The 23,438-nt window shown below is 39.1% G+C and overlaps 2 protein-coding genes across 21 annotated transcripts in view; one reads left to right on the plus strand and one right to left on the minus strand.

Annotated features, from left to right (window-relative positions):
- The window catches only part of LOC127836946 (prestalk protein-like), an 88,408-nt gene that overhangs the window by 28,064 nt on the left and 36,906 nt on the right, over window positions 1-23,438 (plus strand). For 4 of the 12 annotated variants that reach the window (XM_052363599.1, XM_052363597.1, XM_052363605.1 and 1 more), the window contains one exon: window positions 20,266-21,861. The exons of 1 other annotated variant lie outside the window; for it this stretch is intronic. In XM_052363599.1, coding sequence (XP_052219559.1) covers window positions 20,266-21,861 — 1,596 coding nt within the window. Of the gene's footprint in view, window positions 1-7,224; window positions 7,576-18,757; window positions 19,130-19,938; window positions 21,862-23,438 lie in introns of those variants that run through there. 7 more of the 12 variants (XM_052363609.1, XM_052363608.1, XM_052363604.1 and 4 more) reach the window with 6 other exon arrangements.
- Window positions 1-23,438, minus strand: part of LOC127836947 (uncharacterized) — a 71,121-nt gene that overhangs the window by 18,515 nt on the left and 29,168 nt on the right. Inside the window, exon 7 of one of the 9 annotated variants that reach the window (XR_008029013.1) lies at window positions 10,995-11,938. The exons of 7 other annotated variants lie outside the window; for them this stretch is intronic. The gene's annotated coding sequence lies outside the window, so the exon portion shown is untranslated. Of the gene's footprint in view, window positions 1-10,994; window positions 11,939-23,438 lie in introns of those variants that run through there. One more of the 9 variants, XR_008029012.1, reaches the window with a different exon arrangement.

The raw sequence follows: 23,438 nt of genomic DNA on the forward strand, positions 1-23,438 counted from the left end.
CTTAAGGAAGAGGACATCCCAAAGAGTGCCTTTGTGTGCAAGTATGGACAATTTGAAATGCTCCGACTGCCATTTGGTCTAAACTCAGCGGCTAGTACTTTTCAAAGAACTATGGAGTTAGCATTACAAGGTTTGCAATGGGAAACCTGTCTGATCTATATTGATGATATTATCGTGTTTGGCTCTGACTTCAGGCAACATATGGAAAGAATTCAACAAGTTCTAGAGAGAATGGAGGCAGCAGGACTCAAGTTACGCCCAGACAAATGTGAGATGTTGAAAGAGGAAGTGGTATTCTTGGGACACATTGTTTCAAAAGAGGGAGTTCGGCCAAACCCTGAAAACATTGCAAAAATAGTAGAATGGCCAGTACCAAAGAATGCAAAAGAAGTAAGGCAGTTCACAGCCATGGGTTCATACTACAGAAGGTTTGTGAAAGATTTTGCAAGCAAAGTTAAGCCAATGACAGAATTGACAAAGAAAGACAAGAAGTTCAAGTGGGATGACAGGTGTCAGCAGTCATTTGAAGAACTCAAGAGAGAACTGATCAGCCCAGAAATCATGGGGTACCCAATAAATGATGGCGGAGAATTTCGACTAGATGTAGATGTCAGTGACCTTGGAATTGGGGCAGTCTTACATCAAGTACAAGGAGACAGAGAAAGAGTGATAGCGTATGCAAGTAGAGCTTTAAACAAAGCCGAGAAAAACTACTGCATTACAGAAAAAGAATTATTAGCAATACGTTTTTTGTAGAATATTTCAGGCAGTATCTACTAGGCCGACATTTCATGGTTAGGAGTGACCATCAAGCTTTAACGTGGTTGTTCAAATTCAAAGAACCTCGAGACAAGATAGCTAGATGGATTGAAATTCTCTCCTACTATGATTTTACAATAGAGTATAAACCCGGAAAGAAACAGGGACACTGTGATGCTTTGTCTAGGTGTGAAAACCCGAAAGATTGTACATGTCCGGAGCAGGACACTAATGAGATTTTAAAATGTGGACCATGCAGAAAGTGTATCCGGCGCTCACACAACATGATTGCATCGGGAGTGTATGCAAAGATCTTAGGAAAAGAGAGTACACTGGTACCAAACAATGATTCCAAAGAGTCCAATGCAGTTAGAGCAGTCAACAATGACCGAGATAACCTACCAAGTACCTCTAAAGCACCAGACGATACAAGTAAAAGGGAGAGAATAATTTCTCAAGTAGTGTCTTTCGCCTCAATAGGAGGGCGGTCAACAAAACAATTAACTCAATTACAAAACGAAGATACAGACATTGGACCTATACTTCAAGCGAAAAGTAATGACACCAAAATCACAAGTGAATAGTTGCTATCAATGAGCCCTGCATCAAGACAATATTCGTTACTGTGGGACACATTGGAAGTTAGAGATGGATTACTGTATAAAAGATTCATAAAGCAGAACAAAACTGGGGAATTTTGGCAGTTTATAGTACCTCACGGTCTCAGGAAGGAAGTCTTATTTGAGAACCATGATTCAATAATAGCAGGGCACTTTGGAGTTAAGAAAACATGTGAACGCATTAAACAGAATTTCTATTGGTATGGGATGAAAGGGGATATTGAGCTATATGTCCGTCATTGTGATACATGTGCATCAGACAAGAAACCACCCAAGACACCCAGAGCACCTCTTGGTACAATTAAAGTAGGCGCTCCAATGGATATTATAGCAACAGACTATCTGGGTCCTTTTCCACAGACAAGTCAGGGAAACCGATATATTCTTGTGTTGACAGATCACTTCTCTAAGTATGTAGAAATTTTAGCTGTTCCTGATCAAACAGCAGAAACTTGTGCATCAAGGATTCTCAATGATTTCATTGCTAGGTGGGGATGCCCATTGTCAATACTTAGTGACCAGGGGCGGAACTACGAAAGTTCAGTTTTCAGAGAGTTATGCAAAATTCTCGAGATAAAGAAGATACGAACCAGCCCTAAGAACCCCAAGTGCAACGGACAGGCAGAAAGGTTCAACAGAACCCTGGTAAGAATGATCAAGGCATACCTCTGTGGTGAGCAGGACCAGTGGGACAAAAACTTAGGATGTCTAGCTGCAGCCTACCGGTCGACACCCCATGAATCAACTGGCATGACACCAAACCTTTTGATGATGGGAAGAGAAGTGAGACTCCCGTCAGAGCTGGTATTCAGCAGGAACCCCAGCAGTGAAGAAACCACGTCGTATGTTGACTACGTTGCAGCACTTAAAGAAAAGATGCACCACGCCCACCAGGTGGCAAGGGAACATTTATCTGTAGCAACAAAGAGACAGAAAGAAATATATGACAAAAGACAATGTGTGCATTCATACGAGCCTGGAGACTTTATATGGCTTCTTGAAGAGTCAAGGAAACCTGGGATTACACATAAACTGGAGATGTCTTACGAAGGCCCTTTTGTTGTAAAGCAGTCGCTGTCCAACGTCAACTTCAGAATACAGTTGGATCGCCATGGAAAAGAAAAAGTAGTCAATCACAACAAGTTGAAGCCGTATGAGGGCACCAACGCACCAAAGTGGCTGCAAACTGAAAGAAGAAAATTCAAGATGAATAAGGAATAATGTGATTTTGAAAGTTCATGACAATTTGATGTTCAAATACTTGACATTTTGTACTGTATATAGATGATTGCTAGATATTGGTTCTACAAATTTCATGCAAGTTTACAGATGCGATGTAAAGTACAAGTTTTGTTTGTTTTGGTGTTCAAATTGCTATTTTACGGATGTCATGTACGATGAAGTTTCTTCACAATTACATGAAGATGTTAATAAATGTCAGTTTGTAATGAAAATATCACTTCACATTTTTATGTGTACTTCAGGAGATATGTATTTGCTGCAACTATACTGTGTTATTGCGCCATTAATAATGTGTTTAACTGCTGTAAACAATGCTCAATCAGATGTTATAATTTGCATATATGGGACCAGTACTTTTAAAATACAACTAATGTAAAGCTGTTATGAAGGCACATGTGAAAAGTAGAAGAACAAGAATCCTGTGATACAATGATGTTTGGCGAGATAAATAGGGAAATTGTATATGCTTGGGGAAAAGAACAGTATGACGGAGAGCAGTATGAGAGTGATACAGTTTGGGCATAAATATTATAAGGAGTAGTCGACAGGATGTTTGCTGGTGCAAACGGGGTGAGAAAATTGCAAGGAGTACAGAGAGAGAGAAAGAGAGAAGAGAAAGGACTTAAAGAGCGAGCAACTATTCCGTCCAGATACTGCATATGTAACAGATTTAATGCAAAACGCTAGTACAAGTTGGTAAAAGTAAATTCAATCTTCTGTTTTAGAATCATGGAAGAGCAGACGAAGTCAGGCCACGGCTGGAGCGACAGGAAACGGTACCAGTGTCTGCGCTGCTACCATGTGACTGGTGAGGAGAGAGTTGGTCCCCGGTACCGGATCATGGACCATTTTCTACGCCAGCACCTTTCACTGGATCAGGTGCCTTTCCATTGCAAGCTGTGCCTGTTTCGCTGCTACCAGTTTGAGGATCTGCAGCGGCATGCCAACAATTTTCCTCGGCACAGGATGTTGTTACGAGAGAAGGGGATCGAGGATAGTGAAAGCTATCTAGTAAAGAACCCGAACCCATACACCGTGGGACCTAGGGATGTTGCTCCAGTGGCCGAAGACACGCTGTCACGGGCAGTGGAAATCACCTTCCCTGACGGATTGGACTTTCTGGACAACATGATAGAGGCACAGCCATGTACGCCAGGACCTTACACCCCTGCAAGGCTGGAAACACCAAGGCCAAAGGCGAGTACGCCATCTTTAGTACGCCACGCAGCACCATCTCCAGCAATCCTGGACAGCCTTCCAACTATCGAGGAGTGCAGACAGCTGAAGGGGAACAAATCAGATGCCTCCTCCTCATCGTCATCATCCTCTTCAAGCAAGACTTCATGCGAAGGCTGTCGTCAAATAATGAAGGAGATGGAAATCATGAAGGGCATGCTGCGAGGTATTCAGAGCCAGTTGGAGACACAGGGCACCACAAACCAGCAGTTGGCCATGACCATGGTCAATCTTGCGGGAGCCATCACATCTATGCGTGCACAGCCTGTCCAGATGCCTCATGCCATTCCCGTGACACAGCCTACAATGCAGACAGAGGCTCCACATCGGAGAGTAGAAGAAGGAATCAGGGAGCGCGGTCGTCATCAGGACCATAAAGAAAACAGGCGGCCACAGTGGCACAAGGAGAACAGCAACCACTACCACCGCCGGGATCGCAGTCCATTGCACAGAAAATAGAAGATTATAAAATGATGTTAATGAACATTGATCACATAGTTTATGGTTTTATCACAGTCAGTGTAAGGCACAATTAAATATCTAAATGGTATCACAGTTATTTATAATAATGAAACTTAACTTTGTAAATTTTATCACAGACATTGCTATATACTACACTAATATCTAATGTATGTGTATCCTGTGCAGTAATAAATGATCTCCTTTATATCTAGAAGATAATAAGTATTATAATTGTATTGTGAATTTAAAGATGCTTAAAGGAAAATCCAGTTTTTTAAGTGCACAAAGTTGGTGCTGACATTTTGTAAATATTTTAAAGATGTTGAACTTTGTTGTTAAAGTTTAAATATTGTTATACATGTATGTGTGTGTAACCATGAGTTTAAAAGTTTTTTAGGCATTAAAGAGGGACCTTTAATGTTAAGGAGGGGGTAATGTCATGACCCCATGTTGACATTTTTATTAAATAGGTCACAAGAACATGTTTGTTTTTATGACCATGTTTTACATTTTAAACTCTATGTCAAGTGTTATTTCTTATTGCATTCAAAACTAAACATCTTATTATCAACATCTACTATGCTTAATTTACCGTTTGTATGGTTCATATCCGTGTAAAATCCATTTTTGTTGGTCACTACAATCACATGTTTGTATAGACGCCATATTTAAAGGAAGTGACTTTTGACCTTTTGTTGAATTATGGGTAGTGTACATTGACGACCTCTGTCAAACTTTGTCAGCAGACAGTTAAATCTCGTATTTTCGTACTAGATTTATGCATCATGCGAAGGTTTGATTTTTATCAAATAATTACAGTCATGTGTATTTATATGTTCTAAACCTTATTATAATGCTTAAAGAAACATTTCCAGTCATTTTAATAAAGTGTTTACTGTTTAAACTTTAGGCGGTAACTCTGTTTATTTTGAGGTGATCGGTTACGCTCGGAAGACGCGCGGATGGTGCGCGGTTGAGTTATTGCTCGGATTAATGTTATGACCGCGCAAGGCTCGGACCTGCTCGGAGCCCTAGTATATAAACCCTGGTAATTTCACAGTCAGGGACTTTGATTTTTTTTGGAATTAAAGGCACATTCTGATTACTAAGTTTTTCTCTAATAAATATTATTTTTAGGCATTTTCATTAAAAGTAAGTTAGAAACATTATTCATATTTTTGCATATAATAGAGTTTTTGAATAAGATTTAAGACTAAGGTATAGGGATATTTAATCCTACAGTTTTAAGATTGATTGAGCATTGTAAATGTGAGTTTGAGAATTGTATTATTCATGATATACTATTGATGCAAGTTAGTTAAGAATAAAATTTGTTGAATTTTATTTGGTTGTTTATTATAATTTTTATTTGAGAGTCATTAAATGACTCAGGCTATTATCTTCAGTTTATTTTAACAGAGTCCATTTTATTTAAAATGTTTAAATACAACTTAATGAAAGAAAAGTTGGTTTGACACCAAGAGTAGGCCCGCTATCACATTGAAATAAGGAAAAGAAAAAGAAGAACCGCTCGGCTCGTTACAGTATTTTAAAAATGAATATCCTTATTTCATGTCTCTATGAGGCCCCGAAAATCATCTTTAGTTCTTAATTCTAAATTGTATTGCACTGATGCAAGTTTGTTCGTGTCCTCTTTACCAGATAATGTTTTGAATGGGAAGTAACGACTTACTCACCGTTTGTTAAAATCCTATAACTTCGTTATTTCGAAAACCGTTAATCCGAATTTCTGATTATTTCGAAGTAATGCTTTGTGAATTGTGTCTTTCGTTAGTTAACTAGAAAATTTAATGCTTAAGTCGAACTCCGGTTTTCCTTATTATCGCGTTTCCAAACCCGGTCCTATCTCGAGTTATCATGGCTCGATTGCTCATTCTCGGCATTGGTATTACTTAAAACTACCCCGAATACTCATAATTATACTGCAAAGAACCTAGAGTGCTTCTAAACGTATTTTTCATACACGGTGTTCAATTTAAGAGAACCAGATGTACTTCAAAGTAGTGCCTGAGTCGACAACAACCAATGGAGAGTTAAAAGGCTTAATTTTCAAATGAAAAAAAAATCAGTTTTTCCTCTGTTTTCTACAATTATTTTTCAAATTATAACTCGTTCAGTTCCAAGTCTATTTTCACACCTTTTGATACAAACAAACGCCTTCCTCTTGATTTCACAGATCAGAACAGAAAAGAACAGGGCTGCACAGATGACAAGGGCTGCGCAGATGGCAAAAGCTGCGCAGATGACAAATGCTGCACAGATGACAAAGGCTGTGTAGATTACAAAGGCAGCGCAAATGACAAGGGCTGCACTAATGACAAGGGCTGCGAAGATGACAAAAGCCGCACAGATGACAAAGGCTGCGCAGATGACAAAGACTTCGCAGATGACAAGGGCTCCACATATGACACGGGCTGCGCAGATGAAAATGGCTGCGCAGATGACAATGGCTGCGCAGAAGACAAAAGCTGCGCAAATGACAAAGGCTCTGCAGATGACAAAGGCAGTGCAGATGACAAGGCATGCACAGATGACAAAGACTGTGCAGATGACAAAGGCTGCGCAGATGAAAAAGGCTGCGCAGATGACAAAGGCTGCGCAGATGACAAGGGTCTCAGAGATGACAAGGGATGCACAGATAACACGGGTTGCGCAGATGACAAAGGCTACGCAGATGACAAAGGCTGCGAATATGACAAAGGCTGTGCAGATGAAAAAGGCTGCGCAGATGACAATAGCAGTGCAGATGACAAAGGCTGCGCATTTGGCAAAGGCGGTGCAGATGACAGTGCAGATGACAAAGGCTGCGCAGTCGACAAAGGCAGTGTAGATGACAAAGGCTGTGCAGATGACAAAGGCCTCGCAGATGACAAATGCAGTGAAGATGACAATGGCTACGCAGATGACAAAGGCTGCAAATATGACAAAGGCTGCGCAAATGAAAAAGGCAGTGTAGATGACAAAGGCTGTGCAGATGACAAAGGCTGCGCAGATGACAAATGCAGTGAAGATGACAAAGGCTGCGCAGATGACAAAGGCAGTGCAGATTATAAAGGCTGCGCGGATGAAAAAGGCTGCGCAGATGACAAAGGCTGCGCAGATGACAAAGGCTGTGCAGATGGCAAAGGCTGTGCAGATCACAAAGGCTGCGCAGATGACAAAGGCAGTGCAGATGACAAGGCATGCACAGATGACAAAGGCTGTGCAGATGACAAAGGATGCGCAGATGACAAGGGCTGCGAAGATGACAAAGGCTGCGCAGATGACAAGGGTCACAGAGATGACAATGGCTGCACAGATAACACGGGCTGCGCAGATGGCAAAGGCAACGCAGATGACAAAGGCTGCGCATATGACAAAGGCTGCGCAGATGACAAAGGAAGTGCAGATGACAACGCATGCACAGATGACACAGACTGTGCAGATGACAAAGGCTGCGCAGATGATAAAGGCTGCGCAGATGACAATGGCTGCGCAGTTGACACGGGCGGCACAGATGACAATGGCTGCGCATATGACAAAGACTGTGCAGATGAAAAAGGCTACGCAGATGACAATGGCTACGCAGATGACAAAGGCTGCGAATATGACAAAGGCTGCGAAGATGACAAAGGCTGCGAAGATGACAAAGGCTTCGAAGATGGCAAAAACTGTGCAGATGACAAAGGCTGCGCAGATGACAATTGCTGCACAGATAACACGGGCTGCGCAGATGACAAAGGCTACGCAGATGACAAAGGCTGCGAAGATGACAAATACTGCGCAGATGACAAAGTCTGCGCAGATGACGATGGTAGTGCAGATGACAAAGGCTGCGCAGATGACAAAGGCTGCGCAGATGACAAAGCCTGTGCAGATGGCAAAGGCTGTGCATATGACAAAGGCTGCGCAGATGACAAAGGCTGCGCAGATGACAAAGGCTGCGCAGATGACAAAGGCAGTGCAGATGACAGCGCATGCACAGATTGCAAAGGCTGTGCAGATGACAAAGGCTGCGCAGATGATAAAGGCTGCGCAGATGACAATGACTGCGCAGATGATACGGGCTGCGAAGATGACAAAGGCAGTGCAGATGACAAAGACTGCGCAGATGACAAAGGCTACGAAGATGACAAAGGCTGTGCAGATGACAAAGGCTGCGCAGATGACAAAGGCTGCGCAGAAGACAAAGGCTGCGCAGATGACAAAGTCTGTGCAGATGGCAAAGTCTGTGCATATGACAAAGGCTGCGCAGATGACAAAGGCTGCGCAGATGACAAAGGCTGCGCAGATGACAAAGGCAGAGCAGATGACAACGCATGCACAGATGACAAAGGCTGTGCAGATGACAATGGCTGCGCAGATGATAAAGGCTGCGCAGATGACAATGACTGCGCAGATGATATGGGTTGCGCAGATGACAATGGCTGCGCATATGACAAAGACTGCGCAGATGACAAAGGCTACGCAGATGACAAAGGCTGCGAAGATGACAAAGGCAATGCAGATGACAAAGGCTGTGAATATGACAAAGGCTTTGCAGAAGACAAAGGATGCGCAGATGACAAAGGCTGTGCAGATGGCAAAGGCTGTGCATATGACAAAGGCTGCGCTGATGACAAAGGATGTGCAATTGACAAAGGCTGCGCAGATGACAAAGGCAGTGCAGATGACAAGGGTCTCGCATATGACAAAGGCTGCGCAGATGACAATGGCTGCAATGATGATGACAACGGGATTGAGGATTGCGTGCTCCTGGGTGATGACAAGAACCGCTCTGACGAAAAGTACCTGCAGCCATATAAGGAAGACGCCAATAGTGGCTTAGCAAAGAAGAAGGCGTCGGGCACAGGACGGCAACTCCTAAAACGAATCCATGGAGTATTAAGACGATTGTGTTGCATTCAGAAAATCAAAGACTAACTTGACAAAAAAATTGTTCTCTTCCATTTATTATATAGTTATTTCATTTGAATAAAGTTTGATCAACATAATTATCTTCATAAAATTTTTGATATTATTTAATTAACCAAATTTGAATTATGTGCAACCATGCAAGTGAATTTACATGAATCGCAGAAACACAGGTTTGTTCCTTCGAAATGTAATTCATGTTATAAGTCTGCGATGTTAAAATACAAAAAATTACACAACAATACCAACAGCCTATTGCCGTCGTAATAAACCCGCCTGTATTTTTTAATTTAACTTAATATTTTCGGTCTTATGATGACATGTACCGGTAAACGTGCTTACAAAGGAACCGAAACCATATAAATACTTCTTTGCCAGTTAATTGAAATACTAGCATACTCGTTGTTTAATTTATTCTTTATTTAATCGCTTGCCAATGTGAGATATAGGTGGTGATGTTCAGATTAATTGACGTTTCTTAACCTCAGATCAGTACATAACCGATTGATTGATTCATAGACGGAAAAAGGGTGTATACTGCGTATTTTTATATGTGATGTCGGATTTTTAGCTTTCTATACCCGTTATTAACTTCTAAACAAATTCATACAAATTGACATTGCTGTAAAACGTGAATGCAGTAAAGCTGTATTAAATGCGTTGACTTCGTTTAGGTAGAATAGTTGTGATTAGCGCTAATTGTTAACAACTTCATTACCCACAGTGCGAGTGTGTTTTTGAGTGGTGTTTTTGCAGATAATACAGCCATCACAGGGCCGTACGCAGGAAATGTTTGACTGGGGGAGCCCAACAAGGGAGGGTGCAGCAGGGATCTCCGCTCCCGAATTTTAAAATTGTTGAATTCGGTATTTTTCAATGTGAATTTTAATGCTTAAAATATTTTGTGATATAAATTAATGGAATATAACAAGTAGATGTATTGTAAAGTGATCAAACAAGATTCAAAGCGACTGAAACGTTGAACAATTCATTTTCGCATCGCTATGGGTGTGTTTATTTGGCAATATTCTGCATGTTTCTCGATAAGCTGTAATGATTCAAGTAATATCAATTAATTGTCGGATATGTGTTTACGTCAGTGTCGTTATTGTACATGTGCATAACTTAATTGTACAAGTGAGTAGAAAGTTGTTGTTCAATTCCTATTTCAAATACCATGACTCGTTATGACCAAACTACAGCTGAAAAATATCAACACATTTCAATGCATGGTTAAACAAATTTATTAATGGTATGTAGCTTATCGTCAAAATAAGCTTTTATACGGCGCACTTTCAGTCACTTAATTAGGCTTCATGCTTGTCCGTTAAGTGTCGTCCCAGATTAGCCTGTGCATTCCGCAAAGGCTTATAACGGACCAAACTGTCCACTTTTATGGCGTTTTTTGTAACGAAAGCCTCTTCTTGACTAAAATCTGGTTGAGGCGAAAGGTGTCGTCGCTGATTAGCCTGTGTGGACTGCACAGGCTAATATTGGACGACATTTTGCGCACATGCATTAAGTTTGTCCATTAAGTTAAATCTCACCGAATTCGTAACTTTCACAGCCAAAAATCATCCCATATCATATCTGTGTAAAGTATGATAGGCCATTTTGGCTTTCAAAACGCGAGTTATTAAAGACCTTGCAAGACAGATACTGCAACGCTCGTCCGATTTCAATGTACAATCTCGGAAATAAAAGCACAAACTCTGCCTCTTTAGTTGACAAGAGACGAAAAGAAAAGGAACAAGAATATAATAAAACATCTCAATTTTGTATTCTGTTTTCCATGTATAAAATGTGCCGTTCAATTCACAACAGAAATTGAACAGGCGTCAAAGATATCGTGATTATATTTAACACATTCTAAAAGCATTTGAGCCTCGTTCTGGAAAAACAGGGCTTAAAGCATGTGCCCGGAATTCCCAGAGCAGGGTTTATTTATAATAATGTAAATGGCACAAAATCATCTACAAAGTATAACTTTAACAGAGAAAGAAAGTAGGTAAATAATATACATATTTTGCAGATCGAAACAATAAGGCAACATTTGTCCTGAATTGCTTGTCTGATTGTAAGGCAACAACCCATTTGATTAATATCTATATCTATAAAGCAAGAACAATGACACTTAACAATACAATAAAATTCTCGTGAAAATACAAGGTAAATGTAGATATTTGTAAATTCCGAGACACATTTTGACAGATTGTGTGTTTAAAATGTATACATAAATTTCAACATATATTTAAACATGACAATCTCAATACAAATATACAACATTGAACAAATAACTTTTTGATAGATGGCTCAGGAGGAATGATGGTAAAAACACAAGGGTAACACAAGTAGGGGAATGTTAAAGGGTAACACAAGTGGGAGAATGTTAAAGGGTGACACAAGTGGGAGACTACTGTGGGAACATGTTAAAGGGTAACACAAGTGCAGGCATGTTAAAGGGTAACACAAGTGCAGACATGTTAAAGGGTAACACAAGTGGGGGCATGTTAAAGTACATATCAGTGGGTAAATGACAGGTACTTGATTAAGTGTACAACTAAAGAAGTAATTGTTGATAACTTTTTAACTTCGGAATGATTTGAAGCCCTGAGTTTATTTGTTTATTCAACAACATACCTTCTAACATGTATTAATTTAAAGGCTGCATTGTATATACAATTAAACAAACCATTACACTATACCTGAATATCAAACTGTGAAATAATAACAACAGATCTAAAAAGTGTCATAACACCTATAAATAACAAACTTAGCCATTTAAGCAGACAAATAAGACTTCATATAATGGTATTCATTAATATTTTCTAATATAAAAAATAATATGTAATGGTTATAGGTAAGGTATTGCATAGGTATGGTACGAGTTAACCAGAAATAAAATAAGCTATTTCATGCCATGCCATTTTCACAAATCAACAACAATTCTTATAACAAGACCACAATATGATATGTCTTCGTTTGAAAGAGTTATTTATTACAAATGACAATCCTAGAGTTTAACTAGAGAAATTAGATTTTTAATTTGATTCAATGTATATCTTTTAATAGATTGTAAAAAGCATATACCAGTAAATATATATTAAAACAAATACTTCAGTTAACACAAATAAAGTACAACAATATTTGATGAATGCCCATTTATAGGCAAAATCATACATATAGATGCATCTAACACATATAACAATCATACATATAGATGCATCTAACACATATAACAATCATACATATAGATGTATCTAACACATATAACAATCAAACATATAGATGCATCTAACACATATAACAATCATACATATAGATGCATCTAACACATATAACAATCATACATATAGATGCATATAACAAATATAACAATCATACATATAGATGCATCTAACACATATAACAATCATACATATAGATGCATCTAACACATATAACAATCATACATATAGATGCATCTAACACATATAACAATCATACATATAGATGCATCTAACACATATAACAAGACGTAAATGAAGATGATAACAGAGTTGATACTTACTGAGTAGCTTCCTACTTATCTTTGAAAAAGTGCAACCTTGTTATAGTGAAGTTAAATCTAACAAGTAAAAAGGATATCTAGATGCTTAAATGAAAAGTCCCATTAAATAACGGCTGTGCTTCCATTCATTAGGGGTGGTATTCAAAAGACATCTTAAGTAATTTCTTAAATAATTTCACTTAAGGTCAAAATTACAATGTTTTGTATTTCTTTACTTAATAAGGAAATACATCATTTTTTGGTATTCCTAAAATAACATTGACATAATGAAGTTATTTTCATGTAAATTTTGATGCCAAACAATTGCAATATGAAATGAAACACTTAAAAATTTATCCCACTTTAAGGATAAGAATACAATTTAACTTAAGATGCTTCTGGAATACGACCCCTGAGCATTTAAATAAATGAACAGCCCTCTGGGAAATTGTATGTGCCTAAAGTGTCGATCCAGATTAGCTTGTGCAGCCCTTACAGGCTAATCTGGGAAGACACTTTTTGCCTAGACTTTATTTTTGTTAAGAAGAGACTACCTTTATGTTCTTTCCAATTTAACAGAAAGTGTCGTCCCTGATTATCCTGTGCAGACCCCAGGGGCTAATCTGGGACCACACATTACACAATGCATTAAGCCCTGTTTTGCCAAAAGAAGGGCTAGAACAATGTTCCAAGTGTGTATAAGAGGAAAACCCTATTCATTGAAAAACCAGGCTTAACATCTGGTTTTAAATTGTAAATCTGAGGCACAGAAATCAAAATTTGCACAAGCCATGTACAGATAAGTTTTCAATAGAGCTTTCTCACTTTTCTTATATGCAGGCTTGTAAATTGTTGCTCTCAAATAAGAATATTATCAGCACTCAGAGTAAACAGGACTTTATGCATTTGTGTAAAGTGTTGTCACAGATTAGCCTGTGGAGTGCTAACTGCATAGGCTCATCTGGGACAACTCTTCACGCACACTCGGAAAGCCCAGTTTTTTCACAGAGAAGGCCATATAGGAATTAAGGCTTGCTTAGTCGCACCATGAATTTGCATGATTGCAATATACTTTGAAGGTATGCAAACACTTAAAAAACAAAGTAAAACCGACACATATAGCAATAAAAGCTATCACCAAACATATAAAATAAAAATCCATATAAATAACAAATGATTCTAACTAAATTTTCATGATCTGAAACTAGTACAATAGCCAATATAGTAAAGCAACAAATGAACGTGGAACAAATTTAACATTGTTTACAAAACCCTTTCACAACTACTTGTACAAAAATATTTTTAATAATTAATACCTAGAACATGATGAAACATGGCAAATAATATTATGAATTGTGACATATGAAAAGCTGTCCAGCAGCATTTTTACTAAAAACAACACAATTAAATCTTTTAATTAAAATTATTAAAATAATAAATAAACTAAAGCAATACCCTTGACAAATGGCTATATTATTCTCCAATTGCATAGTTTAACCACGAGTCATTGTCATTTCTAGGAAATTGTACTTATTTAATCAGTATTTATTGTTAGTTTGAATTTGTACTTTTTATAATGTCTAACTTCACTAACCTTTGGGTGAGAAGGAACACAATGGAATGTATATTTGCACTTTGAGGTAATACATGGCATATAAGCTTTTGTTAGATGGAAACTTGTTATTAACACTCAAAAGTAAATCTGGTATTTGTTGTACAAGATGGTGTGCGTTATACATTGATACAACGCTATTCTGACTGCTAATTTGCGAAAAAGTTCATTGTGAAATCGTAAATATCCATTATTGGCGCCATGCTTGTTGTTGTTGTACTCTTTTGAAAGGGCTGTTGTCGACATACCGAATATCGGTTACGAGGGGCATTTGATGGCACTGATTTTTGAGAAGAGCAAAGATATAAGCCAAGTGATTTAGTACGTTGTTATTTATGTATTTATACTATGTATGTGATATGTTGACATGTTAATTTGCTAGGTGTGTGAGCAAAGTAATGTAATTGCGGATTTGTGCCAGTAAGTGAAAGTGAAAGGGGCAAGTTAAAAGTTGCGAATGGAAAGTAGACGTGGATGTGGAAAGTAGTTCCAAGCGGCGTTCGTATTGTGTTTTGAATGCTTTGTTAATGAGCGGTGATGATACGCGCAAGAAATGCGTGAATGTATGTTGTGTGCACGTGAATGTATGTTGTGTGCACTTGTGAAACGTTGCGTATGTGTTTGTTGTGGGCATGCGCGTATGGCTGGTTAATTGTGCTAATTTACAGCACTGTGTACACACCGTTCTTACTGACAGTAACGTAGTGACGTCACCATCTATGTATAGATTGAATTTCCGGAAATAATCGATGCATCACGATTGGCTCTTTTATTATATTATCGTGAAAAAGACTACGATATTTGCTTCATGTGGTGATTGTCGAAAGTAGTGCCTATTTGTAAAACGTTCTCTTTCTCTCCTGGATGAAAAGCCATTTTTCGATCGCGCCCATTCCTTAAGTGGTTATCAACTGTTTCCCAAGTGTGTCTGCAACATGTATTTCATTGGCAGCGACGTTGACAGACCAGCGTTTGTGGTGCATTTATTGAAGTAAAGGGATTTTGTCGAAATCTCACTGCCGAATCCCCGAGTTCGCTCGCTTGCATTTGGGCGAATGGGATTTTCTTAGAAGCTGCGTGATATACGTTTTTGATTGCATCTTTCGGAATAAGATATTAATCTTTTAAACTGATAATAGCCTTGCACATTCTGATGCAAAGAAAAGCCATAAACGTCGGCCGTTCCATATTTGGGAATTAAAGGCAGTGTCAACTAAGTAATAACTGCGTAAATATAATCTTGACCAGTCAGGCAACCCCAAATCATATATTGACCGAAGCCGCATACAGTTTGAGGCTGCCTGGCTGGTCACTATTATGCCGCTGGACCCGACTTGAGTTTGTACCGAACATTTTGTCCTGTGTATCAATTAGTGTATAATCAACGATTTTAATAGCAATCAATGCCGGTTGCTCCTTTAAAGTGATATTATGGGCATCTAACAGTGTATAGGTGACTATCGCAACCGTTGTTTATTTCTGGTGTTTTCACTTCATACACATGTATATTTGTTAATGCAGCATCAACATACTAAAACAACATCCCAGAAAGAGAAAAATAATGCATTTAAATATCAACCGTACTTTCGTTTTGACAACTGACGACATAAATGATTTGATGTACGATGTCAATCTCAATTTAGTTTTAGTGCAGATCCGTTCATACGACACAAAGACACTATTTTGTTTTACGGATCATTTCGGCTTAGAGGACTGGGTGAGTCATGTAAAATATCGAATATAATTTATATACAATTATATACTTTTTTTATAAACAACTGGTAGCAAGATTAGTTGCAGATACTTGGTCTGCTTCCACATTTTAACTAACTCTTTTGACCAGTTAATTCTTTTCAGCTCAATTCATCAGTGAAAAAATGCCCATAATATCACTTTAAGAACACACTGATAATGTCGTCGTCAGAGATTCGAAACTAACGACCGCGTTGTAGAACATCGGGCCAAGACTAACCCATGGAAACCATTCGGCAAACCTATTTTGCTTTTCGAGTTGAAATTCGAAACACCTGCATTAGATATGAGTCGCATAATGGGGAAAAAACGGGTTTATTGCATGTGCGTAAAGCGTCGTCCCAGATTAGCGTGTGCAAGCCATGTTTTCCTATCATGCGACCCTCGCATATATCTTTATATCAGCTGTCAAGAAATCATTATCAGTAAGTGCTGCATCAGCACAATTCATTTGAAAGACAAAATCAGCCTCGCTCTGGGAAAACACATGTGCACATCCTTTCAGCGCCGTTGTTGGTATACACGCTTCTCACCAAGGTGATCCGGGTTCAAGCCCAGACTCATTTTTTGGCATGCTGCGAGTGATTTAGTTTCTTAACTAAATTGTATACGTTTGTTTTATAATGCAGAAAGGTTGGATAGAATTAAGAACATGATATTGAAGCGATGTACGCGGAATGTTATGTCCGTAACATTTAAAACATAAATAAATAATTTATTTATTTAAAAAAACTCAGCGTTGAAATAAAATAAAGAGATGTTTATGTCTATATGCCTTTGACCACGCTGATCACGAATTCGTTGGAATTTTAAAGATATCTAAAGCCGTTCAAGAGTTATCAATATTAAAACAAAACGTCAAAAAATACATATGTATCTTAAAAGAAACAACGAATGTTTTTAATAAAACATAAACAGTTTATAGTGTTGTTTAAAAGTTTGAAAACAAAATTGAAAACAAAATAATAAAAAAAGTTATAATCAATAAATGTTTTGCATTAAGCACCCTTTTCTTATGCCGTCCTATTTACGTGCACAGATGAAATACGCTCGCTCGATAGCTCGTTCGCTCCATCGAAATCAAACAATAAGATAGTGAAATCTCTATGAATTTGTGTTGCTGAATACGAATCCGGTGTTAATTTTAATTTTAATTTTTAATTAGTTGAAGAACTATTGAGTTTAAATGGTGCATTTCGATAAGAATGCAGCACCCTTTTAACAGAAGCGCAAAACCCAGTACACCTTACATTCCAATGAAATAAAACAATAAGATAGTCCAAACTATGTGATTTTGTCTTCCTTAATCCGAATCCGGTGCTACTTTTCCGATATCTGGACCCATTAAAGAATTTTTTATGTTAAATGGTGCCGCTTGACTGATTGGTGGTTAAGTCTAACCATTATATTTAAGCATTTGTTGTATTTTGAACTACGGAAAATAATACATTTCATTACATCTAATCGCTGCATTCAAGATTTGAGAGTTATTTATCTCACTAACACGGATGATCATTTTGATAAATGAATGGATGAATAAGATAAATTAATGAATGAATGGATGGATGGATGGATAGATGAATAGATAAACAAGACAATGTGAATATAAACAATTGTTAAGCTTCCAATACAAAGCACAGGGAGAATCCAGGGACGCATTTCCAGTAGTTTCGATACGCTCATTATAATGCCTTAATGGTAAAGAATACATTTTAAATAGATGCATATCAATCACTCATTTAGTCAGTCAGTCAATCGTTCAGTCAGTCACTCACTCACTCCTTCACTCAATCACTCCCTCACTCAGTCAGTCACTCAATCACAAAGTCACTCACTCAGTCAATCAGTCATTTAGTTTCGCGGATCAAGATTTTGGAAAAAATTTATTTCACAGTGTCGTCCCTGATTCGCGATGCGAACTGCACAGGCTTATCGGGAACGCCACTTTACGCACATGAATTAAGCCCCGTTCCCGGTTTATAGCACGTTTACTTCTTATTAATTCAATTCGTAAACCCATTGGTAAGATATGTTATGAATCGGGGTTCAAAATCTCGATTTCATCTTATATTGCATAAATGAGGTTAATATTAATATTTTGGCAAGTTTTTAATAATAAGATACATTAATTATAAAGTTTGGTATACGTGAGCATGACGTTAAACAATATGCAGCCATTTTGAAAGTGATTTGGTTTTTTACCTGAACAATCAACACTATTGTGGACTAAACTACTAGTAAACAAAAGGCAGATACACGTAGGAAGAATAAGTGTACCTTTTCCGACAATATCCTGCTAAAACAAAGCATTTTCGATACGACGCAATTGTAACAAGTATACAGTATCATTTTTTCGGACGGGAATAATTCCGTACAATGTACAACATAATATACGGAAATGTACATTGCCGTGCTGACCAAAGAGAGCATCACTGTATTCAACTTGAACATGGTTCTGATATATTCACTGAGATGATTATTATCAACGCTCTACCCGTGTATCCGCGATAACGTTTGTTAATATAAATGTCTAAGGCATTGGCTTTAAATATTTACAGAAAACTGCAAACGGACCACGGTCATTATGTTAGCTTATGTACGATTGGACGATTTTGCAACGTCACGACGTCATTTGACGTCATTGGCGTCATTGACGTTACTGCCATAAGAAACGCATTAAGCAATACAAGAGAACGAACGCAACGACACATCGAGAAATATTTAAATAAACGCAAATGTACGATATAGCATTGAATCAAGAGACGCGCAATTTATTCCAGCTTACCCCAGTTGGAAGGTATTTCGTATCTCAAGGGGGTTATCCAGCTTTCGTGAACGACGTGATTATGCCCATGATAGCGAAACTTGCAGTCGAACTTCACGAAGCCCGAGTAGCATGCAGTGAGATGTACCCAATAGTTCGACGGCGAGTGCAGAACTACGTACTCGAAGAGGCTACAAAAGAAGGATTTCTATGCGCCAGGCCGCGTCGCAGAATAAGGCGTACGTTTTATCGTAGATCTTTGATTAAATGTTATATAATTCCGCTTTTACACTTCAAATACAATGCAAATTTATCGTCTTAATCGATGTTCATTTGATATCATTTCATAAAGTATTTTAAAAATGAATATCCTTATTTCATGTCTCTATGAGGCCCCGAAAATCATCTTTAGTTCTTAATTCTAAATTGTATTGCACTGATGCAAGTTTGTTCGTGTCCTCTTTACCAGATAATGTTTTGAATGGGAAGTAACGACTTACTCACCGTTTGTTAAAGTCCTATAACTTCGTTATTTCGAAAACCGTTAATCCGAATTTCTGATTATTTCGAAGTAATGCTTTGTGAATTGTGTCTTTCGTTAGTTAACTAGAAAATTTAATGCTTAAGTCGAACTCCGGTTTTCCTTATTATCGCGTTTCCAAACCCGGTCCTATCTCGAGTTATCATGGCTCGATTGCTCATTCTCGGCATTGGTATTACTTAAAACTACCCCGAATACTCATAATTATACTGCAAAGAACCCAGTGTATGGAACATAAACTAAAAAGTACCCCGGAGTACGGCCGGGTGCTTCTAAACGTATTTTCCATACACGGTGTTCAATTTAAGAGAACCAGATGTACTTCAAAGTAGTGCCTGAGTCGACAACAACCAATGGAGAGTTAAAAGGCGGCTTAATTTTCAAATGAAAAAAAATCTGTTTTTCCTCTGTTTTCTACAATTATTTTTACATATTATAACTCGTCCAGTTCCAAGTCTAGTTTCACACCTTTTGATACAAACAAACGCCTTCCTCTTGATTTCACAGATCAGAACAGAAAAGAACAGGGCTGCACAGATGACAAGGGCTGCGCAGATGGCAAAAGCTGCGCAGATTACAAAGGCTGCACAGATGACAAAGGCTGTGTAGATTACAAAGGCAGCGCAAATGACAAGGGCTGCACTAATGACAAGGGCTGCGAAGATGACAAAAGCCGCACAGATGACAAAGGCTGCGCAGATGACAAAGACTTCGCAGATGACAAGGGCTCCACATATGACACGGGCTGCGCAGATGAAAATGGCTGCGCAGATGACAATGGCTGCGCAGAAGACAAAAGCTGCGCAAATGACAAAGGCTCTGCAGATGACAAAGGCAGCGCAGATGACAAGGCATGCACAGATGACAAAGGCTGTGCAGATGACAAAGGCTGCGCAGATGAAAAAGGCTGCGCAGATGACAAAGGCTGCGCAGATGACAAGGGTCTCAGAGATGACAAGGGATGCACAGATAACACGGGTTGCGCAGATGACAAAGGCTACGCAGATGACAAAGGCTGCGAATATGACAAAGGCTGTGCAGATGAAAAAGGCTGCGCAGATGACAATAGCAGTGCAGATGACAAAGGCTGCGCATTTGACAAAGGCGGTGCAGATGACAGTGCAGATGACAAAGGCTGCGCAGTCGACAAAGGCAGTGTAGATGACAAAGGCTGTGCAGATGACAAAGGCTGCGCAGATGACAAATGCAGTAAAGATGACAATGGCTACGCAGATGACAAAGGCTGCGCAAAAGAAAAAGGCAGTGTAGATGACAAAGGCTGTGCAGATGACAAAGGAAGTGCAGATGACAACGCATGCACAGATGACACAGACTGTGCAGATGACAAAGGCTGCGCAGATGATAAAGGCTGTGCAGATGACAATGGCTGCGCAGTTGACACGGGCGGCACAGATGACAATGGCTGTGCATATGACAAAGACTGTGCAGACGACAAAGGCTACGCAGATGACAATGGCTACGCAGATGACAAAGGCTGCGAATATGACAAAGGCTGCGAAGATGACAAAGGCTGCGAAGATGACAAAGGCTTCGAAGATGGCAAAAACTGTGCAGATGACAAAGGCTGCGCAGATGACAATTGCTGCACAGATAACACGGGCTGCGCAGATGACAAAGGCTACGCAGATGACAAAGGCTGCGAAGATGACAAATACTGCGCAGATGACAAAGTCTGCGCAGATGACGATGGTAGTGCAGATGACAAAGGCTGCGCAGATGACAAAGGCTGCGCAGATGACAAAGCATGTGCAGATGGCAAAGGCTGTGCAGATGACAAAGGCTGCGCAGATGACAAAGGCTGCGCAGATGACAAAGGCTGCGCAGATGACAAAGGCAGTGCAGATGACAGCGCATGCACAGATTGCAAAGGCTGTGCAGATGACAAAGGCTGCGCAGATGATAAAAGCTGCGCAGATGACAATGACTGCGCAGATGATACGGGCTGCGCAGATGACAAAGGCAGTGCAGATGACAAAGACTGCGCAGATGACAAAGGCTACGAAGATGACAAAGGCTGTGCAGATGACAAAGGCTGCGCAGATGACAAAGGCTGCGCAGATGACAAAGGCTGCGCAGAAGACAAAGGCTGCGCAAATGACAAAGGCTGTGCAGATGGCAAAGTCTGTGCATATGACAAAGGCTGCGCAGATGACAAAGGCTGCGCAGATGACAAAGGCTGCGCAGATGACAAAGGCAGAGCAGATGACAACGCATGCACAGATGACAAAGGCTGTGCAGATGACAAAGGCTGCGCAGATGATAAAGGCTGCGCAGATGACAATGACTGCGCAGATGATATGGGTTGCGCAGATGACAATGGCTGCGCATATGACAAAGACTGCGCAGATGACAAAGGCTACGCAGATGACAAAGGCTGCGAAGATGACAAAGGCTGTGCAGATGACAAAGGCTGTGAATATGACAAAGGCTTTGCAGAAGACAAAGGATGCGCATATGACAAAGGCTGTGCAGATGGCAAAGGCTGTGTATATGACAAAGGCTGCGCTGATGACAAAGGATGTGCAGTTGACAAAGGCTGCGCAGATGACAAAGGCAGTGCAGATGACAAGGGTCTCGCATATGACAAAGGCTGCGCAGATGACAATGGCTGCAATGATGATGACAACGGGATTGAGGATTGCGTGCTCCTGGGTGATGACAAGAACCGCTCTGACGAAAAGTACCTGCAGTCATATAAGGAAGACGCCAATAGTGGCTTAGCAAAGAAGAAGGCGTCGGGCACAGGACGGCAACTCCTAAAACGAATCCATGGAGTATTAAGACGATTGTGTTGCATTCAGAAAATCAAAGACTAACTTGACAAAAAAATTGTTCTCTTCCATTTATTATATAGTTATTTCATTTGAATAAAGTTTGATCAACATAATTATCTTCATAAAATTTTTGATATTATTTAATTAACCAAATTTGAATTATGTGCAACCATGCAAGTGAATTTACATGAATCGCAGAAACACAGGTTTGTTCCTTCGAAATGTAATTCATGTTATAAGTCTTCGATGTTAAAATACAAAAAATTACACAACAATACCAACAGCCTATTGCCGTCGTAATAAACCCGCCTGTATTTTTTAATTTAACTTAATATTTTCGGTCTTATGATGACATGTACCGGTAAACGTGCTTACAAAGGAACCGAAACCATATAAATACTTCTTTGCCAGTTAATTGAAATACTAGCATACTCGTTGTTTAATTTATTCTTTATTTAATCGCTTGCCAATGTGAGATATAGGTGGTGATGTTCAGATTAATTGACGTTTCTTAACCTCAGATCAGTACATAACCGATTGATTGATTCATAGACGGAAAAAGGGTGTATACTGCGTATTTTTATATGTGATGTCGGATTTTTAGCTTTCTATACCCGTTATTAACTTCTAAACAAATTCATACAAATTGACATTGCTGTAAAACGTGAATGCAGTAAAGCTGTATTAAATGCGTTGACTTCGTTTAGGTAGAATAGTTGTGATTAGCGCTAATTGTTAACAACTTCATTACCCACAGTGCGAGTGTGTTTTTGAGTGGTGTTTTTGCAGATAATACAGCCATCACAGGGCCGTACGCAGGAAATGTTTGACTGGGGGAGCCCAACAAGGGAGGGTGCAGCAGGGATCTCCGCTCCCGAATTTTAAAATTGTTGAATTCGGTATTTTTCAATGTGAATTTTAATGCTTAAAATATTTTGTGATATAAATTTATGGAATATAACAAGTAGATGTATTGTAAAGTGATCAAACAAGATTCAAAGCGACTGAAACGTTGTACAATTCATTTTCGCATCGCTATGAGTGTGTTTATTTGGCAATATTCTGCATGTTTCTCGATAAGCTGTAATGATTCAAGTAATATCAATTAATTGTCGGATATGTGTTTACGTCAGTGTCGTTATTGTACATGTGCATAACTTAATTGTACAAGTGAGTAGAAAGTTGTTGTTCAATTCCTATTTCAAATACCAT

This window comes from Dreissena polymorpha, chromosome 7 (genome assembly GCF_020536995.1).
Source record: "Dreissena polymorpha isolate Duluth1 chromosome 7, UMN_Dpol_1.0, whole genome shotgun sequence".
Classification (NCBI taxonomy): domain Eukaryota; kingdom Metazoa; phylum Mollusca; class Bivalvia; order Myida; family Dreissenidae; genus Dreissena; species Dreissena polymorpha.